We start from the raw sequence: 15,108 nt of genomic DNA on the forward strand, positions 1-15,108 counted from the left end.
CCCCTATTCAAGGTCCCTGCCTCTGCTGTGTATCATTGTCCATCTGTCCTCCAAGTCCCCATGTGTACCAGTGCCCCTCCTCCTCCGGGCCACCAGTATGTACTAGCGCCCATTTCCGTAGTCCAGCAGGGGTGAACTCGGGAAAGGCTGCCAATACTTCATGGAACTGCAGCAGAGGCAGAGTTGTCAATTCACTACAAAATGTTAGGCACTTACTGGATTTCTGAAATATCAACTGTTTTTGTCTGTATTAACAGCATTTTAAAGGAGGAAAAAACTAGGGAAGCCATTTACCCTAACTGCATGTTTTTGGGATGTGGGAGGAAACCAAAGTCTCAGGGTAAACTCATGCAAACACGGGAGAACATACAAACTTCATGCAGATGGTGTCCTGGTCAAAATTCAGACTTTGGCCTAGTGCTACAAAGGCATAAGTGCTGGATACTGAGCCAACCATAAAAGTAGGACAGATATAGAAAAAAGATTTTGACAGTGACATTCTTGTTCTTCCCTAATATATCCACAACAAGATGTATGTTGGCTGAAGATCCAATTGAACTCTATTCATATATATATTATAATCTTTCTTGTATCATCTGCCTGTTATGTACAGGGAAGGTGGGATATTGGTGTTCCTAAGGCTGGCATTTACATCTTACAGTGGTATAGATTATCCTCAGGTTCACTTTTAGATTGATTAATATTAATTGATGATAATTGATTACAGTGGTTAATACAGGAGGTCAGAAGGAGCTTATAATTCAATGATTTCCTATATATATCTTTTCCTCCTGATATGTTTTTGCTGTTCAGATTATTTCTAATACTTTATTTTTCTTCTGTACATAACATGGCGTGCCATGGCAGTTTAATACAGGGCCTACCGAAGAGAACAACGATGGATTAAGGGTTGTACTCCCCCTACTGCCTCCTGCGGGTTAAATAGTTATTAACAGCAAACAAAGGCTCTTGTCAGGGCATGGACTCAGCAATATATCCAAGCGTTAATGGACGGATTCAGAATGCTGCTTTAGTGGAAACAATGTTCTAGTATTATGAAAATTCCAAGTTGTTGAAGTCCTCAGACGAAATGCTGGGGCTTGTTCACACCAATACATCACTTTATTGCACTTATTTCCATGTGAAATTGTATGTGCCAATGCAATGCATAGCACATTTGTTGGTGTGCTGGTTTGAAATTCATTGTTAATGGCATTCCAAATGCAAATTGCCAAGAGCTACATTACGTTTGTGTGTCATGTGCTAAATTGGCAGCCCATTCAATAAATTGCTGCATTGCATGCCATACAGAACAATGAAATGTGATAACATGTGCTTTAACACAATGCAAGGCACTGCACAGCACTGGTGCACTGGATTGACATTCATTGTTAAAAGCTCCCATAGGAATAAATGGCCATGCACTGCATTATACTTGTATGTAATGCATTGGTTATTTCAGTCCAATTATTGCATTTCTTGCAATAAGAACTAAGCTAAAAAAAACAAATTCTATACTAAAAAAAACAAAACATATTCATGCTGTACATTCTCACAAGCCGAATCAACCTTAGGCCATTCTAGGCCATTAGTGTCTGCCCACACCGAAGGCATGCAGTGCATTACTGTGCATCCATTGGCATTCCTTAACACTTGCTAGTAATGGCTCCAAGCCCTTACCTAACCCCAGATATCATATTGTAGGGAAAAAAATCTGACATGCGTTATATACATCTGCTCTACTAAAAAATAATGTAATTTACTGTCTGGTCAAATGTAAGCATGTCAGCAGAAAGGGAACATCTAACCCTGACCTGGGGAGCAAAAATCTGACAGGGGTTCTAACACTCCTTACATGGGTCAGGTAGACAACAGATTTCTGATGCTGGAAATGATCAGATGAACAGACGAGCACTGTACACACAACACCTTTCTGTACTATAGAGAAGGGAGGATGAGCACATGGTACCCCACTTTGCTCTATTCCATAGAAGTGAACTGTTGTTGTTAGTGAATTTGTGATGATAGATTGATAAACGATGTTGGGGGACTGCGCTAAACATATCAGATTTTCACCTCATTTGTTTTCGGTGACAATCATCTGACGTGTGTACATAGCTAACGGTCTCTTTCAGATATGCGATCTGAATCCTTGCAGTTTGCACCTCGCAGACAAAGCAAGCTGCTGCAATGCACCTAAAAGTGGAAAACAGTACCACCAGTCATCATGGTTGCACGAGTTACCCTTATGTTTGTGGGCCAGAGGGGTAAAAGCAACCCAAACCAACATGTTGCTTCCAGGAACCAGGACCTGCAACCCCACTGCAAACTTAAAGAGGAACTAAACTGAAAAGTGGCAAAAAAAAAATCCACTTGCCTTCAATCCCGCAGTCCCATCCATCCGAAGGTGTCTTGCATTGGGTCCTGCGTCGTCCCGACATTCATCCCCGATTCGGCGCTCAAGGCGGCGCCATCTTCTCCTCTTCTTCCGAGTTCTTCTTCCTACGTCACCTGACCCAGGTGCAAGATCGGGTGACATAGGATGGAAAAAAAACAAGCCAATCTCATTGTGCATGCGTGAAATCAGCAAATTTTTCTCTTTGCACCAAAAGAGCACCCAAGAGCCTCCTAGGATGTGTGACGTAGGTATCCCGGGGGCTTTGTGCTCCCATTCATTCTCAATCGCCTAGAAGATCGAGAATTAGGGGGCAGTGCTTCCCCTACTTTTTTTTTTTTTGGTTCCAATCTCTCTTATTCAGCCAGGTGGTAAACTGCCTTCCTGCCCAATTTTACTCTCCCCTTCGTTATTCACCTTTTGTTTATCTCTTGTTGCATCTTCTCATCCCCTGCAGCCCTTTTGTTTCCACCTTCTGCCAACATGCACTCCGGTGATGGCTCTAATATATTATTCAGGGTGGATTTCCTGATGTAATTCCTGATAACTGGGCTGGTTTATTCAATCCCCAGTTTTATGAGAACTCAGACAGTTTCTAACTTTCAAAGACTTTTTAAATTGCAGCAAACAAGAAGGAAACCACTAGGCCATAAATTTTATAAAAGAAAACTCTGTGGATAAAGTTGATGTTGTATTGACATAAGGCAGAAGGGCATATAAAATGTTTTAACATTTCAAATATTTGAAAATATGCAGAAAATCAAGTATAGATATCTACAAATTGAGATTACTGTATTTATTATTTGGTAAGAATTCTGCAGCAGCAGTACACAAAGAAACAAAAGAGTAACACAAGACTACCCACATCCTGTCTCTTTAAACTGTCAGCTGACTTCTGCTAGAAAACAACTTGCCTACGCCCAGACTGTCAGCGCAGCCTATCCTGCTGAACTGGCTGTCTAACCTTCATGGTGTGTGAATAGCAAGGGGTGAATGATACATTCTGTGGTTGCCATGGAGATGACAGTGTGACCAGAAGAGACAGTCTGTGCAATATATCATTCAAACCCTGACCAAGGACATATACACACACTTGTTTCTGTACTGAACTTTAAAAATACATAATAAAGATGTATTCTTATCGGTTTATGTATTAAATTCAATAATAATAATGTCACCTATATTTTGGTCTCCGAGTATAATGTGTCTGTGTTGATGATTCATAAAACATTATTGATATGATAAATAACATTTATTTATTGTACATCTTCCTTCCCTTCCTTCATATTTTATTGGCGTTTGCATGAGTGATCACAATAGTTTTATGCCATACAAAAATCCCTCAAAGAACACCCCCTGCCCCCCATCACACCTGAGTTACGCTGAATAAAAATAAAAAATCTAATTGGTTAGGCTGAGTGTTTCTTTATCTCTGAAACTTCTGTATCCTGGTTTTCCAAATTGACAAATGCCCAATTGTTGCTCATGGTAACCAGTGCACTCGAGGAGTTCTTTTATCCCCAATTTATATTAGACACAAGGCAGGGAGGATGTGACTGGTTGTAAAATCATTTAAAAAAGTGGCAGGTAACCTCTGAATGTTTCCTCACTGTTATTATAAGATCCTATGATAAAGGACGTGAGAAGTCCTCAGGCTTTATCCCTGTGATTGCATCTTGCACAATATTATCTCTGTTTAACATGTTGCAATGCAGGTGTTTGTTTCAAGATTATGTTGCTGACAGACGCTTGGAGCTGGCGTATTCCAATATCTGTATATTTTACTCTATTTCTGCCTGAGCACCAGTTCCTCTCCCCACACACAACTTTTTTTAGGTTCCTGTTGTGTATCAGTGCCCACCTCTCAACCAGGTTCCCCAATGTGTCTCCAGTGCCCACCTCTCAACCAGGTTCCCTAATGTGTCTCCAGTGCCCACCTCTCCACCAGATTCCCCGTTGTGTCTCAGTGCCCCCTTCTCCATCAGATTCCCTATTGTGTCTCATTCTCCCTTTCTCCATCAGATTCCCCATCATGTCTCCAGTGCCCTCCTCTCCACCGGATTCCCCATTATGTCTCAATGTCCCCCACTCCACCAGATTGCCCAATGTGTCTCCAGTCCCCACCTCTCTACCAGATTCCCCATTGTGTCCTAGTGCCCCCCTCTCCGCCAGATTCCCCATTGTGTCTCGGTGCCCCCTTCTCAACCTGATTCCCCATTGTGTCCCAGTGCCCCCCACTCCACCAGATTCCCCATTGTATCCCAGTGCCCCCTGCTCGCCTGGACAGAAGTGGGCGTGACTGTGTATTCCTAGCACTGTGAAAGTACAAGTTAGGTAGCCTCGGTTGCCTGTGCACAGCTGCAGGGGCTGTGTTTGCTGTTGTGTTGGTGCACGTACAGGAAGGACTGGGGGGGACAAGGGATCGTCACATGAATATGTCACTCCTGCTGTCTCAGGCTGTCCCCAGCAGCACGTCAGGCAGTATGGAGTCCCAGGTAAGTGGTCAGAGAGTGACATTCCTGTACAGAGTCTGTAGCCATGGGACAGCACTGGAAATGTCACCCTGCTACCAGCTTGCCTGGGCTACTTGTAGTGCTGCCATGGCAAGGTGGTGGTGTCAGTGTCCATATGAGGGCAGCTTATTCTGGCTTTGTGCCTGAACATGTTTATGTTGACATTTGGGGTGTTATTGTTGCTGTTTTGGTTCTGTAAACTGCTGAGAAAAATGTGTTTGTTTACAAAATCTGATCAGGTTTTCCTTTCCTGCAGTGATCCTATTTATATTTATGGACACAGATCTAAGTTTTAATATTTATTTTATTATTTTTATGTATTCATTGCATGCAATGTAAAATATTCCATTATATAGTGTGTGACATTCGGGCAGCCCAGTTAAGGGTTGGGTTATAAATGTATTTTTCAGTAACCTCATTTCTGTAGGAGTTATAAATAGGTTTCCCTGTGGCCTTAAAGAGGACCTGTGAGTGTGAGAGCAGATGTCAAGCATAAGATTTTATGTTTATTACATAAATTTGTTCCTTATAGAGGTGCAAATTCTATTATATAGCGCTGACATATTACACAGCGCTGTACAAAGTCCATAGTCATGTCACTAACTGTTCCTCAAAGGAGCTCACAATCTAATGTCCCTACCATAGTCATACGTCTTTATTACAGTCTAATGTCAATTTTGGGGAGGAAGCCAATTACCCTTATTGCATGTTTTTGGAATGTACCCGGAGGAACCCCACACAAACAAGGGGAGAACCTGCAAACTCCATGCAGATAGTGTCCTGGCCGAGATTCAAACCTGGGACCTAGAGCCACCATGCTGCCCTGACTCTCTCCATGTGATTTGATGTGTTTTTGTCTTGCTGTACCATTTTATTTACTATGGTACCCTAATGCATCTAACCAAACCTTTTCATTTTCAGTGCCCACAATGCATGCCAATGTGTAATATGCCATGTATGAACTGATCCGCCATAGATTAGCTTGTGCAATTGCATTTATATATCCATTGCTGCAAGTTTTCTTTAAATTTTGCCACAGTCAGATCTTTAAATGCTGAGTGGTGTTATCTGGCACAGAATGATGGGTTGCTGTTATTGGCACCGGGAAATTAGCCTTCAAGTTCCCAACCACAGGACTAGTAGCTGTCTGCAAAGTTTTTGTTCTTAAAGTTCTCCCTCAATTTTACTTTTAATATTGTACTTGAAAAATGTTATGTTGCTTTCATAAAAGTTTTCAAAAGCCCAACTTTACATCCAAGCCCCCTATACATACTTAAGATGGACCTTGCACTAAAATGCAAATTTGCTTTTGTGATAAGGCCCCCTCCCCCAACCCATCTTACTTTGTGATAGCTAGAACAAGATGTAGAAGTAGAGTAGAAATGTAAGAGTAGAGTATGAGTAGAAATGTAAGAAATATACTTTACTATTTAGATCAGGGTAAGGTCACAATCCTTTGTACTCCATATCCCATGAGAAGATCTTCCTGCACTTCTGGAGCATCTTCTTTTTTGGGGTCCTCAGTGTTCTTGCTTATGGTGCAATGCAGAAAGCAGCTGAAGGGCATTTATGTGTTTTAAGGGTTTCCCCACTTTGTTTTATGCATTTTTTTTCTTTTTTGCCTGTACATGTCCCCTTTTTTTACTGTATATACTTTAATGACAATGGTACCACTTTCTCCTATGGGCCCATATTGGCATGATGCATACTCAGAGGGTATGTCTTTGGCTGCACGGAAACACAGAAGTTGGGTTGAATGATTTTCGCCATCATTCCTCTACATACATTTTGCAAATGGAAACATTCTCAAGAACATTGCAACATCCATTGCAATGTGCTTGAGAATGTTTCCATTTGATTCTTTGAGTTGATTCCCTAGTGTACCATTTCCATTTCTTGTGTTTAATTACTCCCTGTGCTGACCTAGCATCTGCTCCCCTTCCCTCTCTACATCACCTTTTATGTAGGAGATAGTTCAGGCTTCTTATTCCCCAACCATTAGCAAATCTGAAATATGTGATTCATCAGACCAGGTCACCTTCTTCCACTGTTTCGTGTTTACTCCTGCAGGGGGTTAGCATGGGCACTTTAACTTGTCCGCTCATGTTCAGCAAGGTGTGATGCACTATACTTTGACCAGCTTTAGCTTTTTCAGCACAGCAGTACACACGATGCAAGGTGTGTTTGGGATGCCCATGAAGAATGAGTAGCAACCCAGTGCAGCAAAGAATGTGATGTACTTTGCTGTGTGTTATAATCATGTTCTTATGCAGTGGTTGCCAACCAGTGGTCCGGGGCTGCGGCCGGTGCGCCCCCCAGCTGGGTCAGGAAAAGGCCACATCGGCCTGAGCCACGGACCTTGTTCCTCGTATGGACACAACCCACCCACTCTCCCATCGCAGGTTTATCGCAGGTGGGTTCTGGCATCATGATGAGTGACACACAGCCCGAATTCCTTGAGTTGAGTGGTCCGTGAGGTCCGAAAGTTTGGCGACCACTGGCACTAATGAGCACGTTCATGCTTTCCCTGCTATAACCAAAGTGGGGGGAAAATTGTGGCTTTAACTCTAAAAACTTCATTATAATTCAGTGTTCAACCCAGAAATTTTTCTAAGCTGGGTAAGAAAAATTTAGGTGGGGGCAGCCCCTGTATTGTGACCTGACTCTTCAATAACCACCCAAAAAAACAGTAGGGTGGTCACTGGAAAGTGCCAGGTGGTGTGCCCAGCTAAAAGGGCCTGGGAAGAACACTGTAATTAATAATATAATTATTCCTTCCCCAATCTACCTCCAAAAAGTTTGTTGGGTTTTTACCTTCTTAGTGAGTTTTTTTTCTTTCCGTGCTGGAAAGCTGACAAGTTGGCCTTCACTTGTAAAATGTTTGAAGTAAATCTGCATTTGGGAGTACAGGTACAAACTAAAACAATAGCTGAAATGTTACTCTAAAAATGCTTTACCTCCCAAATCTGGTACTCAGTGTTCTGGTCCCCAGCTTGTTTTGTGCTTCCTTCTTTGTCCTGAAATAACTGCTCATTTTCATAATGTAATAATATTTGGAGGTCACATCGCTGTTATTGGCTAATGCAAATATCTTGCATCAGCCAGTTCTAGAACTTTGAGATATAACTTGTTTGATTATAATTATGTGGCAAGGTTTTATTCAGTTTGGTGACATTTGCATTCCATATTACATAATATTCAGTTCTTGGTGTGTGTGGAGGGGTTCCATGTCTGCAGTTTAATATTTTGTAAGAGTTTATGATCTTTGTTGATGTTTTAGCAATTTAAGTTACTGCTTTGCAGTTCAATTTCTTCCCACCCAGAAAAATTTCTTGGTTGAGTACTGTAAGTATTGCAAAACCATTAATAGGAGACTAAATAGACGCTGATGTCTTCTCCTTGTCCCCTTCCTGTGCACAGGAGTTTATTCATTCCGGCACCAAGGTTTGCTGAGAATACACACTAAACTGAACAGGCAAATTAGTTTGTTTTAATGTAAAAAAAAAGGAAAAGCACATCCCTAAAACTTTTATATATGGGAAATACCGGTACCCAATATTTTTACGTTTTGTAGTGATGAATGAGTTGACCGGAGTACCTGCAGCATTGGGGCTACAGGTATTTGATACAAGCAGCTAACATTGGTGATTCAGAGCACTGGCCCCTGGAAAATTAAATAAATCACTTTAAGCTGTACTACAGTGAAGCCAAAACACACTGCAGTGTCATGCTTCATGCAAAAAAATTATATATGCAATTACGTGAGATAAATAATTAGTGTATAAGTATTTCTTTTTATTATTCTGGTCATCAGGGGGCTGGGTAACATTATCCTGGATATCACCATCAAGCCCATACAAGTTCCTGGCCATGTGTATGGCATCAGTGCCATGAAAAAGTTGTGTTTCCAGCTAGTGTGCAAACAATGAATACTTTGTCTCTGTGTCTCCTTTCCCTATTTTAACATTGTTTTGAATAGGTTGAGCTGTCAAATCCTCATAAATCATAATCTTGTTTTCATTAAATCAAGTCCATATAGAAAGCTATGCAATACACTGTTTCAGTAAGAAGATTAGAAGAAAACTGTTTTGCAGAAATCTATTTTGGCTCTTACCGGATTATCTTATTTTACAGTGCTTTGTTGTTCGCTTTCTTTGCCATCTAAACAAATCTTTTATGGAAGCCTTGGAATTAGAGGCTTATTACCTAGCAAAGAAAAACCGAGAATATGGTGGCAGGTTCTTATGTGTGGAAAATGATTGAAAACTATACTGTTAAAAAAAACACGGTCTAAAACTGGGTATAATACACTGACATAAAAGCAATGAAAACCTCATATGAGTTTTTCCAGAGGGTGCTCTCCTCCTCTTGTGTCATTGTTTGCTTCTATCTGTCATTTGCAACCCCTATATAAAGTACAGCGCTGCGTAATATGTTGGTGCTATAAAAATAACATTGAGTAATAATAATCATGAGTTAGCTATATGGTCAGCTTTATTAATAATAAACAGGATTTAGATATTAAATAGGGGTTGCAAATGACACACAGAAACAGACGGTGACACAGGAGGAGGAGAGGACCCTGCCCCGAAGAACTTACAATCTAGAAGGTGGGGGAAGTAACACACAATAGTAGGGAAGATACGTAGTGGTGAGAAGTAGTGCGGGTTTTAGAAGACAGAAGAAGACAGGTAGGGAAGTTTAAAAAGATGTGTGTTAAGTGCTCTTTTAAATGAGCAGAAAGTAGGACCAAGTCAAATGGGGCGAGGAAGACCATTCTATAGTTGGGGCAGCGCTAAGAAAGTCTTGGAGCCGTGTGTGTGATGAGGTTATGAGTGAGGAAGTCAGTAGTAGGTCATTGGAGGAGAGAAGAGAGCAGCTAGAGGATTTTTTTCTACCAGGTCAGAAAGGTAAGTAGAACAAGAACTATGGAGGGGATGGAAGGCAAAGCACAGGAGCTTGAATTTGATTCTAAGGTGAAATGGAAGAGTTAGCTTTTTCCAGCAATCGCACCACTTCCACCTAAGTACTGTTCCTAATCAGGAAACTAAGTGCTTAGGTATGGGTAAAAGTCAGTCAATGTCTGATTTTTAGATCTTCAAAGATTTTAAAAGTTTAGATCAAAATTGTATTATTTGCAAAAATGTGTTTTATATTTTCTTTTAGTAGTGTAGTGTAGGGATGAGAGACTTTAAGCTGAATGGCATTGGATATTGGCATTTATTTACTGAAGATAAGGTGACATTGATGGATGTCCTTCCTTTGTTTAGGGTGGGATGGTTGTAGAAGGCCATTGTAAAAAAAAAAAAAAATAGGCTTGTTGTTGACACAGGTCATAGGTGAAGACTGAAAAACACATTGGGAATGGCGGGAACGTGTGGGGGATGTGTAGGAAAATACTCTGTATGGGGGTAGTTGTGAAATTGGCAATACATTATGTTTGTGTGCTCTGATATACCAAATCTGGGCTTTAAGGACTTTATTATTAATATTACAGTATTTATATAGCACCAACATATTAGGCAGTGCTGTACATTAAATAGGGGTTGCAGATGTAGACAGTGACACAGGTGGAGGAGAGGACCCTTCCCCGAAGAGCTTACAATCTAGGAGGTAGGGGAAGTAACACACAATAGGGTGGACATGTATATTGGGTGTCTACGTATTTTATTGGGTGATGGTATCCTTGGTCCTTATTTATAATTAATTTGTACTATATTCTTGTGCCAGGTTATTGTTTATGAAGTTGAGACAACTGCTCAACTAGCATCAGCCACAGCTGTGACTGGTTCTTTATTGCTCTCCACTGATGGCGGATGACCCACCCCAGGAGATGTACCTATCACAGCCTAATCTTAGAGGAAAGGTTAAATGACTTTGGTCATCATTCATTCTGGAAGAATAGTGACATTTTAGTGGTGAACTGAATAGCTGCAGGGTATAGTGCATGGCTGAAGATGGTTTTTTTTTTTACTTTATTCATTAAAATTATTTTTAATTTTGGCTCACTGATTTTTTTTTTTTTGTGTGTTCTGCTTTTATGCAGTCAGGGGTCATAGTACACATTAATACCATTTTTTTCCATTGCAAGTTACCTCACAAGCCATCCCTCTTCCTCTTTCTCTTATCAGCTGCATTTTTTAGATAAGGCAAACTCCAGTTTACTGAGAATGGATGTGTGGTGTGAAAAGGGATTTGTCTTCCAAGATAGAATGAATCCTGGAAAGAGATACACAAGACTGGCTGCTCTGTGTTTTTTTTTTTTTTTTTTTTAACTGATCATTGATTTCCTTTTGTGGAAACCTAGCTGCTTAATGTTGGGCATTCACGATTTTTCTCTTGATGGCATTTTGGATGGATTTATATTGATCCCTGCGATTGACTACAATTATTTGCTGTACCATCAACTTGTTTTATAGTTGATCGGTGTTATGATCTCTTGAAATATCTCTCATGAAGCAAATGCAGTTTTGATTTGAATACGAAGGTTAAGCAATAAACCAAAAAAATGCATTATTATTATCACACAGTATTTATATTGCACCATCATATTATGCAGCGCTGCACAAAGTCCATAGTCATGTCACTAGCTGTCTCTCAGGGGTGCTCACAATCTAATGTCCTTACCATAGTCATATGTCTTTATTATAGTCTAAGGTCAATTGGGGGGGGGTAAGCCAGTCAACCTACCTGCATGTTTTTGGAAGGTGGGAGGAAACCGTAATACCCGGAGGCAACCCACGCAAACATGGGGAAAACCTTCATGCACATAGTGTCCTGGCCTGCAAGGGCCAGAGCAATTACCTCTGAGCCACCGTGCCTTGCCTAATTAATTACCAATTTATGCCAAAATATGATTGTAAACACAACCAATCTGTTTTTTTTTTTTCAGGTATAGTTTTTGCGTTAACTGTTGTCAAGGCTTTAACAACATAGGTATCATTATAGGTATCATGCCACTTGAGATTCGGTTTGCAAATCTTGCTGGAAGACAGTGGTAAAATAGCAGTTCAAAAGATCTATCTATCTTTATATACATACACCCATATATACATACACACACACACATCTATATATACATACAGTTTTTTATTATTATTTATTTTTACAAATTAAAATGCAGGTGATCAAAGGCGTATTGTTTGGGTTTACATGCATTTTAAATGACGAACGATAACTGAAGCATCTACCCCTATCAGCATAATATTAATATTGAAAGCAAAAGTTAACTGTTTTTGGACACCATTAACCAGTAACTATGGAAATGGTTTGCTGTTTCCTGTGTGTAATACTTGCTTACCTCACCACCATCACCACCTTTCCTAATCATTGTATTTTGTATATAAAATTAATTAAGCACACATAGATCCATTTCATAGGGTAGACAAATATATGTGGAAGTTCAGTTTACATTCTTATTGTATTCTGCTACTGCTAAATGTAAAACTGAGATTTTGGTTCTTTAATATTAAAACAGGACTAAACCCTGTTATACTCACCTGTCCCTGTTCTGTCACAGGTTAACACTATCTTCTTCCTTCTTCTATTCCTAGTTGTGATCTCTGACCATCTTTATTGGCTCTGCTGGGAAGAACCAGAATTTGGGAAGTTGTTCTGTCCCAGCAACCACAGCTCATCCATTTTTGACCACTCTAGTGAGCAATGGGGCAGGTAAGAATGTTTATTGCAGGAGGGCATCACTTGTCGCTTTCTGCAGTAAAGCTTTGCCTGTTCATGGACTTTGCTGCTTTAGTTCTGCTTTAGGCAGTGTTCTCCCAGCCCCTTTAAGCTGGGAGCACCACTTGCAATTTTAAGTAAACACATGGCTGTTTTTGGTTAGTTACTGATGAGTTGGGTCACAATACAGGGGCTGCCACCCACCTACAATTTCTTCCCATCCAGTTTAAAAGAAATTCTGGGTTGAACACTGTTTAAGTCCTCTACAGACACTGGATTTTTGTTGCCCACCATCCTTGGTGATCATCTTGTGTGAAAACCCCCCCAAAAAAGTACAGGTGTCGGACCATAAATGACTGATAAATGAGGTTATTTGCACAGACTTGTAAAGTTGCTGAATCACTTGACAAACATTCATTGAGACAGTATGGAATGAACCTTCCTATGTATGTAGTTATTTGGAGAACAGCTATTCAGAAGAAAAACAAGTGAAAGTAACTTGCAGGGAAGTGGCAACAAGAATGAGCTAAACAGGAAGGCATCTAGGTATCACATATGTATATTGTTGACCTCACGTGTTCAGAAACCATATGTCCTCATGAGGATCTGTAGGCTGTCATTCAGGTCATTCAGTTTATTACTATGAATGCTTGGCAATCAACATTGTAGAGTTATGGAATATCCATAGTGACCTGTCTTAAAACAGGTTCTTCATCATCATTCTTGTTATTAAGTCGATCTAATCATTCACTGCTGTAAAACCTGTCTCTGCAATGTATATGGTTGTTAAAGCTTGGCTTCCTTTATACCAACTCATCCTTCCCCATCCCTGGCATCTGGCCTGCTTCTCTTTGGTGATCCGGGTTTCGGGTGGGTACTCGGGGGTCCTTGCAGTGATGACGTCTGAACTGCGGTGGTTGGACTGAGCACTTTTTGGAGGACCAGTTGCATGAAAGGAGGAATCATTGGTGGTTAAAGGGTACTAAAAAAGTTTTAGTACCCTTTGCAAAAATACCAATTTCCATATTTATTACACAGCATATGTTGGTGCTATATAAATCCTGTTTAATAATAATATTATTTTAACACTTGCAATGCTGGGCGGGGGGATTATTGCATATGTATATTTACCTTGGGTTGAGCTTTATCAGCAATATACAAAGCTCAGAGTGGTTAAATTTCTTTACTGAACACAAGGGATAGTGATTGATATCTAAGCTGTAATCTGTGTTCACAGGGTAAATGTTTTTTTATAGAAATAGGTCCTTTCACTGCCATAGTAGCAGCTGTTCTATAGAATGCTTTTGTCTGGATGTGTGAATAGGGGAGAAGTAGGCCCCCTTCCCAATTTCACACAGATTGTCAGCAAGGATTCAAATCTTCAAGAATTATGTATATGTAGACTATACATATACAGGGTTCTGTTTCTGCTATGGACCAGATATAGAGTTTATAAACACTGTAAAGAGGATTGTTTGGCATTTCGTAAAGGAAGAAAAATCCATTTGATAAGGAACAACTGTAACTGTATTAAAATATTGCTGGCTTTGCAATTTTTGCATCGTTTGGTCATCCTGACAGTTTCTCAACCCTTGATCAATGTTATTTCCAGTAGGCAGTCAACAATTTCACATATGGGGAAATAAAGAGAAAAAGTTCCCATAATAAAACACTGCTGTTTACAATACTTGTAAAAGGATTGTTTGCTTGAAAGCAATTGTTAAAGATTGATTTTTGCTTGAACTAATTTTGCAGCAAAGGGGTCCACCCAACAAAAGTGGTCAGATCCATTGATAAAGGTTGTTTGCCTTTCATTGATTGGGTTGTTTGCCCCCCATATCAGCTGTCTGGGCAATGGAGTTCTTTCATCAAAATAATTGATGATAAAGAGAAATAGTCTGGAGGCCTCCTATGTTGTGTGTGTGTGTTGTTTTTTTGTTTTTTTTTTGGTTTGGATTGGATATTGGTATCATATAAAGTGAACACGCGGACAGTTTTTTAATGGAACACATGTCCTCACTGGAAAATTTACCATCACCTTGATTTGTTCTGATGACAACTGTTACATTTTGGATTTCCAACCACTTTTTGACCCAAGGCAAATAGCACGTATGCAAGATAAAATTGTTAATCCAAAAATAGGGGAGACAGGCAGGTATGAAAAATGTTAGAGTATCTATCTTCTTCTTCTGTTGAAATTTTACATGCATTTTAAAGGTTAGAATTTCTGCACCACTTCCACAATGTTGCAGCAGAAATGACATGTTTACACCCAAGCAGAAAATAAAACCTCATGCCACAATTCCACATTAATCAAAATTTGCCCAGGGCAATTTGTGAATTAGCCAGTTGTTCATTTGCACCAAGAATCCAGGGGCTGCAATGGGTAAACGCACATCAATCTCTACAGTACTGATGTAAGATACAGATCTACTTCCTTAAAGTAACATGCATGGCAATGCATCTGATAATTTTCAGCCCTTAGAGAATAAACAGATGTCTAATCTTTCATGTTAGGTAGGT

The 15,108-nt window shown here is 40.1% G+C and overlaps 1 protein-coding gene across 2 annotated transcripts in view; it reads left to right on the top strand.

Moving 5' to 3' along the window:
• The first annotated feature begins 4,734 nt into the window (after nucleotides 1-4,734).
• Nucleotides 4,735-15,108, top strand: part of WBP1L (WW domain binding protein 1 like) — a 42,244-nt gene continuing 31,870 nt past the window's right edge. Inside the window, exons 1-2 of one of the 2 annotated variants that reach the window (XM_072425149.1) lie at nucleotides 4,739-4,890; nucleotides 12,462-12,579. In XM_072425149.1, coding sequence (XP_072281250.1) covers nucleotides 12,571-12,579 — 9 coding nt within the window. In that variant the 5' untranslated portion in view covers nucleotides 4,739-4,890; nucleotides 12,462-12,570. Of the gene's footprint in view, nucleotides 4,891-12,461; nucleotides 12,580-15,108 lie in introns of both variants that reach the window. The other variant, XM_072425147.1, reaches the window with a different exon arrangement.

This window comes from Pyxicephalus adspersus, chromosome 10 (assembly GCF_032062135.1).
Source record: "Pyxicephalus adspersus chromosome 10, UCB_Pads_2.0, whole genome shotgun sequence".
Taxonomy (NCBI): domain Eukaryota; kingdom Metazoa; phylum Chordata; class Amphibia; order Anura; family Pyxicephalidae; genus Pyxicephalus; species Pyxicephalus adspersus.